This window comes from Octopus bimaculoides, chromosome 9 (genome assembly GCF_001194135.2).
Source record: "Octopus bimaculoides isolate UCB-OBI-ISO-001 chromosome 9, ASM119413v2, whole genome shotgun sequence".
Lineage (NCBI taxonomy): Eukaryota > Metazoa > Mollusca > Cephalopoda > Octopoda > Octopodidae > Octopus > Octopus bimaculoides.
In genome coordinates, this window is record NC_068989.1 from 40,773,499 (window position 1) to 40,781,594 (window position 8,096).

Consider the following 8,096-nt stretch of genomic DNA (forward strand, 5'->3'; position numbering starts at 1 on the left):
ATATATATATATATATATATATATATATATATATATATATACGATGGGCTTCTTTCAGTTTCTGTCTACCAAATCCATTCACAAGTCTTTCGTCGGCCGGAGTCGATAGTAGAAAACACTTACCGAAGGTCCCACGCATTGGGACTGAACCCGGAACTTTGTGGTTTGGAAACAAGCTTTTTATCACACAGCTACGCTGCGCTTATGTATATATAAATATATCTATGTATATATACATATGTATATATATATGTGTATATATATGTGCATATATACGTGTCTGTGTGTATATATATGTGTGTGTATGTATGTTTATGTCTATAAATATATATATATATAGATATATATGTGTGTGTATGTATATGTATATATGCATGCGTATATATGTATATATGTGTGTATCTACATACATACATACACCCGACAGTTGGATGGATGACCAAATGAGGTTTATTTCTCAACATAGTTGCCGTTGCTTTCCACACGCTTCTTCCATCGGTGTTACTCTGCTCTGATCTCATTGCTTTGAACGTGTTGATTCTGTTGGTCAAAAAATTCATTTATAGCCGCTATGATGTCATCAACACATCGATACTTTTTCCCATGCAAGTGTTCTTTCATGTTAAGAAAACAGGTAAAAGTAATATGGGATCAAATAAGAAGAATAGAGATGGTGATCGATCATTTCAAAGTCACAGCCACGCACCGCGACCGTTGGAATTTGCGCTGAAGGTATTGTCTTAATGAAACAAGACACTTGATCTTTTTCGGCCTGTTGTACCTCCCTTAGTTATCATAGTACAGTCTATCGATGACGCGGCCCTTTTGAAGATAGTCAATAACCACAATACCCTTTGCATCCCAAAAAGCTGACGTCATCTTCTTCCCTGCTGAGGAAACAATCTTGGCAGGTGAGAAAGGGTGTTTCTACTTCGTAGGGTGTTTCCACTTCGTAGGGTGTTTCTACTTCGAAGGGTGTTTCTACTTCGTAGGTTGTCTCTTTATCTCTCTCTCAGTGATGAATCTAACACACATTTTAGTTGCCAAATGCTCAAGGAAACCGCTTGCCTGTACCTCAATGTTAAATTTGACTGCGATGTAATCAGCCTAGTGCGCTTTTGATGAGGTGTCAGAAGACGTGGCACCCACCAAGCAGACAGCTTCGTCATACTAAGTTCATTTTGCATAATATTCCGAACTGTTCCACAGGATATGCTAATAGAATTAGCTATTTATTTTACAGTCAATCGTCTGTCATCAATCACCATGTGGTGCATACTATCAGTGTCTTCCTCGGTGGTGATAGTTACCCTCCAAAAATCAACTGCCGAATTTTCAGTTGTAGATAAAGCTGGAGCGTCATCTAATATAGTAACTATTTCAGTATGAATGTCCTTGGTGAGGCTAAACACTTTTTCTTGATTACATCATGATGCCAAATTTTGGCGATTTTCAAGAGAAGTCGCGACTAGTTACTTCTGAAGTTTTTTAAAAGTCAAGCCAGTGTGGCACAGCAGGTGTATTAAGCTAGTATAATCCCAAGCTTAAAAAACAATGATGACTTAATCTATCACATTGTGAATTTTCGTATACAGTGTAGAATTTGTTTTTATTTATAGCAGCTTCTTCGTCCCTTATATATTGAGTAGTACTCTGACGTAGGCAATGAATAAAGGTTGCAGGAGTCCTGCAACTCATATGAGGAAGCTATTGTCTGACTGAAGATACTAAATCACCAAGCATGGGTTTAAAAATTGCAGCATTTTGATGTCGTTTACTTTCCAAGCTTGTGGCGTGAAGTATTAACAATAAAAAGTATTAATTAATTAAAAATGAGGAGGTAAAAGTATGCATGAATGCCTCCGAAAAACGGTCAAACAAAAGTATTTCATCAAATTTTCTCTGTAGGTTATTGACGTCTGTGTTACAAAGTAACACTAGGAAGTTTGGACAAAAATTTTACCACCAAACGAGTGGTTGCACCATGGCAATTAATTTCGCTAATGTCTTCATGACGAAATTCGAAACATAGCTACTGAAGACATTCAACGATATTAATAAAGTATTAATATGAAAAAGCTTTTTATTTTCAACTTTTCCAAAGAATTTAATAAAACTAAATCATTTTGTACGATTTCGAAAACAAAGAAAAATCTTATACTTGACTACCACGTTTCAGCTGGTAATTATATTTCAGTGATTATTATTTCAAACTATTTATGTGCGACGAAATGTCCGGGTAGACGTGACAGTTGAATACAACTGATGAGTTTCTCATTTTGAGATTCGTAATTACTTCAGATATCAGGCGACATGCGAATGATAAATTGCATACATTGACTCAGGGGTACTCTCAAGACTATGACAATTCAATATGTACAACAAAAGGATTTTATTAACATTATCTCAAGTTTTAGAAAGTAGGTTTCAATATTTGATGCTTCTATTGGTTTGTCCGGAAAGTTCGTGCCGATTTTTAAAGGAAAGAAAAAGGTCAATAAATACTTGCCATTACATTTTTAATCAAGCAAATATGAACCATTTGGTTGCACAATGGGTCTCCATCTTTCCTTTAACTTGAAAATACCCTCATCCCAAAATTGAGGTGCTTTCATGGTAAATAAGTCGAAAGGTACGAACTTTCGACTTATTTGCCATAAGTCGGCATGAACTTTGCGGACAATCCAATATTATTACAGTTCTAATATTGCTTTTGTTCTTTTATTAATTGCATTTTTCCTCAATCGTGGTTTTCATTATTATTCTTGTTCTCTTATTTGTATGCTTGACCTGTTTTATTTAATATTCTTCAGTTTTTCTTGCAATTATGTTTTTGATTATTTCTATTTAATTATTTTATGTTTGCTATCGGTAATTCATCAATTCTCAAGACTTGTGTCATGTTGTTGGTCTTACAATTATTATTGATTGTGAGAGAGCAGCACACGCCATTAAAGTGACGCTGGGGGTACAAATATACTGAGTCCAATACAGCCATCATAACTGCCCATCTGATAAGGAAACAACAGACACATGCACCACAACCATACACGTGTGACATGGTGACCTCATATCAAGACAAATAGCGCAAGACCTTGCAAGTGAGATCCAGTTACAATTTTCTTCGGGTTGAGTAGACCACTCCGCTCAAAAAGTCCCTGAATATGGGTTGTTTAAGGATGATGAACAAAGTACCTATGTTGTTAGGTGTGAATCATTAGGCCCCAAAGAATCCTTCTGAACATATGGCTACGATGGTTCCTCTCTAATCCTGCTCATCATCAGAGATGCACATGTCGTCAGCCACTAAAGGAGATACTCAAGAATTTATGGTCAAGCACTTGACATGCAAGTCTCTGGTATTGAGCAAAATATTTGATGTAGTCCGTTGTTTACACAGAAACAAATCTTGTACATATGCCAATAGTAGAAAGTATTATTATTATTATTATTATTATTATTATTTGTTTTCTTTAAGGCAGCGAGCTGGTAGAATCGGCAGCACGCCGGACAAAATGCTTAGAGGCATTTCGTCCGTCTTTACGTTCTCAGTTGAAATTCTACCAAGTTCGACCTTGCGCTTCATCCTTTCCGGGTTGATAAAATAAGTACCAGTTGAATATTGAGGGGGGGGGTCAATGTAATCGACTATCCTCCTTCCTAAATTTCAAGCCTTGTGTCTAAAGTAGAAAGGATTATCCATCATCATCTCACGTGTTTTAATCTTGTTATCGTTAATAGAGTGTTAGTAAAGTTCTCTGAGTTGTCTTCATGTTGGCATTTTATTAGTGATGATGACGACGACGATGATTATGATAATAATGATGATCTATCTTATTATAAGTCTGAGTACAATTCAATGAATTCTTTTAAATATATATTACTGTTATCTATTTTATCAGAGCCCGACCCATGAATGTAAAGGCATTTCGACACAAAAAGAAGACATAAAGAACGATCACTTTAATGACGCTATATTAATACTGATGCTCTGGTGATTAATGATGACAATTGTGATGGTGGTGGGGGTCGTGGCGGTCGTAGCGGTCGTGGTGGTCGTGGTAGTGGTGATTATAATGATGGTGGTAAAGGGGGAGACGTTAATTCCTGATATATTGATTGATAATGATGATATAACAAGGTTGGTGGTGATGATGATCCTTATCGTTCCTTTATCTTTTTACGCGTCCCTGTCATTAGACTTAGGCCATGGTGGGGCACCGCCTTGAATATTTAGTCGAAAGGGCACACCCCGGTACAATTTTTTAAAGCCTGGTACTTACTGTGTCGGTTCTTTTGTCAAGCTGCTAGATAACAGAGATGTAAACACACCAACACCGGTTGTCAGGTAGTGCTGGGGGACGGAGGCAAAGACACACACACACATAATATACTTGTACTTGGTAAGCTAGCTTCTTAACACACAGCCACGTCTACGTCTGATGGTCACGCATTTTTCATAATCCTTTTTTTTTTTTAATTATTTAGATTCCTTTGACCCTCATCGAAGAGACCTGTTGCTAAAGGCAATCCAAACTTGCCTATTCCTTCTATTTGCAAGACAGTGTTTCTAGGATGATATTGTCAACGGTCTCCCTTCTTTTTAATATGCTAATATGTAGTTTGGAGATGCATGGCTTTTATTTCTAACAGGTGGAATGACGAAGTAGAGGAAACGTCTTCATATATTTTTTTTTTCCTTTTTGTATAAAATCATGAAAGTAATGTGACATACATAACAGTTCAGATTCTGAAGAAAACCTGATTATTTTGACGTCACTTTTCCAATTTTGAATTCTACATTTGAAAATGAATATCGATAAACTATATTGGAACTGTTATGACGACATTCACGAAGGCATAAAACGATTTTACCACCGCCACCAACTCTACTACAGCTTAATGAATGCCTCTACGTATGACACTGGGATTTTAATGTTGTGTTTAATGTTGTATTTTCATTGCAAATATTGCTGTTCAAAATATTCTTGGTAAACGGAAAATATTGAATAAACTTCTGGATTCCATTTCTTTCTTATTCCTGTATTTTAAATCGATAATGCTTCAAAATAAACTAAGTTCTACAAAATGGACTAGACATTTTTCTTTTCACCACATAACTTTTCTACAGTTCCAATTAATGAAAGTGATGTCACCTATTTAACTCTTCTTTATTATGTGAATAACGTTGAGAAGGATTTAGATTTTTAAACATCTTTTCTTTCTTCTTAGTTCTATATATTTATTCTGCGATATAATAGCTAAATAATCAGGCAGAAGATACACTTACGAACATAAGCAAGAATAAGGAAGAAACATATGAGAGAAACATCCCGTAATTACTGAAAGAATAAGATTAGAAACTAATTCTTTTTTTTTTTTTTTTTCAATATATTTAGTTTTTAGTGTATTTTTTTATGTTGTATGCATTGCAAATACTTTCACTCACTTATATGATAGTATTTCATTGCCGTAATGCAAATGTTATCTTCTACTTCCTGTAGCGGTTCCAGTAATACAATCAGTGAGGAAGTGGAATCCAAAAGAATCTGTCTCAACCCTTCCGGTTCAGTGCATACATCCATAAGCCGTTCATGTCACCAACGTCCCCGCCGCAATTTTCACACAGTAGAAACGTTAAAAGCAAGAAGACAAGTCAGTATTCAATATCATTTCTTTTATTACCTCTCATCTTTATTTATTTTTTTCTTTTCATTGAACAAGTAAATGAAAATAAACCACAGGAATAAAACATCTACAGCATATATGGTAAATTGGGGAATTCCTGACTTCTCTGGATTTAAAAAAAAAGAGATGAGTGCCTTAGATATTGGCTTTGATATGCTTCAAGAAAAGTGGCAGGATAACACATTCCAGGTTGCCCTCGTATTTATCTAATTGTCCATTGTTTCCATTTAATCATTATCTTCCAATGCGAAACAGATAAACTATCGCCTCTTTTAAACACTAAGGTCCCTACAGATTTATGGTTCTCCCAGACTAGAAAATCCGCAAAGTAATTTAATTTGCTGTGCCACTATCGTTTCTAGAAAGGGTCAATTTTTCTCCCAAGTGCGTTCGCATAGTTCCGTGTTCCTCTTAAAATTATTCCCATCGATACCTGTTACTCTAGCCGCATTATCAATTTGACATTAGGGTTACTCATAATTCCTGCTCGATGAAATGAGAAGTTGTGATGTTTGTGCTTTTTCTGCCGGCATTATCAGTAAACGTGTAAAAAGATAACTTCATACCAAGTTTGAAAATCCATTGGGCTTCGGATTATCGGTAAATTACTTTATTATTTACACCATTTCTTTTCGTTTTACATTTCAATCTCTTTCCACTAGATACTAAAATACTCTTCTTTAGCTGCATATTTTGTTGGTTGACCAGACGTTAGTCTATTACACACAATTTCTTTTATCTACGTTGCTGTGATTTGTTGTCAGATGAAGGAGAGCTGAAATTACACCACCCACATTTGTGATACATCCCTCTATGTGTCTTGTGTCGGAATTTTCTCGTCGGTTGCAGCATGTGCTGGTGTGTTTCCCTCTGATGTCCACTTCATCATATTGGTGTAATTCAACGATCTGTTATGTCACTCAGCTACTTCTTATTGTACCTAACTATGTGCATTAACTATTCATCATAAATAATACTCAACCCAACTCATATAACCCTACTCACCACTTCCCCTTAATCTTCTGCCCACAGATGATATGCAACAGTAAGCTACAAACTTCACACCAAATTTGAACTGATTCCATAAATAGACACCTCGAAATGGAGATGTAACTCTTTTATCTCATTAAATTCTTCAATAGTACAAACACACAATCCCTGTGTGCATATTTAATATACTTTCTTTTTTTTGGACTACTCACAGTTAAATTGCTCAAAGTCGCCACATACATCTTACCTTACAACCTCTGATAACATCTGGCAATATCACATTCGCAACACAATAAACAGTGTGATGCTCGGTCACACACGCACGCACGCACGCACGCACAAAGAGGGCCATCCTAGAACACGTTTAAAATAAATCTACCGATTAGCTGAAACACCCAAGGTAGCATATTTCAACTCTGTTTTAGAAATATGTTTATTTTATGCTGTTATTATATTTTGTATCGCTACTACAACGGCTTATGCTCTCAAGGCAAACTAGCCTTATAATGTTTCCATTCCTACCTTCAGCATACTCTAGCCTTCTCCTATCCACTCCTTACTTTGCTTCATAATAGATTTAAGTTCTACCTGCCAATCATTGGTTTATTTTGGATATCGACCTATCCAGGCAAGATCGTTTATGTATCTTCGGGTTCCTCAAACAAGACAATTCAGAGATAAGTAACAGTAGCTACAGAAATAATACTAACCAACTAACTAACCAACCAACCAAATATCAATCGAATAATGACTTCATTGAAATACCCTTCCTCTTCAATCAAATAATTTGTTTATTATTTCTATTTCAGGTGATGAAAATGTTAATTACAATTGTCATAGGATTTCTCATCTGCTGGGGACCACGGTTGATTCTACGCGTTGTCCAACAGAGCCAGTATCTTCATTTTGAACATGCACCTTTAATGAAGGTAGATGCACTTTTTGTGTTGTTTTACTTTTTGTTTCGTCTCAGATATCCGGTAAGCAGACGTGAAGCACTTTCAATGCTTAGTTACATCTATCGACACTGTAAATAGTTGTGTTGATAGGACACCGGAAAAATAGTCAAGATGTAGCCGGTTGGGTATTCGTTACTTGTACAGAAAAATTGCAAATGGCTGCGTTGATAGGAAAACCGACAAATAGTCAAGAGGCAGGATGGTACGACTTTCTCCATCTGTCGACAGTGGATAAGTTTTCTAGGTCGGTTTTAAAAATATGCATAGAGTCTCCAAGCAATCCACGGGCTCTGAGCACATGATCTATACAAGTTACGAATCACGACAATAAAACAAGAGAAATCACAAGAAAAAGACGAGAGGAAGATAGCTGCAGATAGTGGAAGAGTGAAAGAAACTGGAGTCCTTTTTGTTGAGCTTACCCTGATGGAATGGTTATATATATATATATATATATAT

The 8,096-nt window shown here is 36.0% G+C and overlaps 1 protein-coding gene across 1 annotated transcript in view; it reads left to right on the forward strand.

The window, feature by feature from the left end:
* LOC106872657 (QRFP-like peptide receptor) overlaps positions 1–8,096 on the forward strand; it is a 199,243-nt gene that overhangs the window by 181,830 nt on the left and 9,317 nt on the right. Inside the window, exons 5-6 of the mRNA XM_052970648.1 lie at positions 5,505–5,655; positions 7,488–7,607. Coding sequence (XP_052826608.1) covers positions 5,505–5,655; positions 7,488–7,607 — 271 coding nt within the window. The remainder of the gene's footprint in view (positions 1–5,504; positions 5,656–7,487; positions 7,608–8,096) is intronic.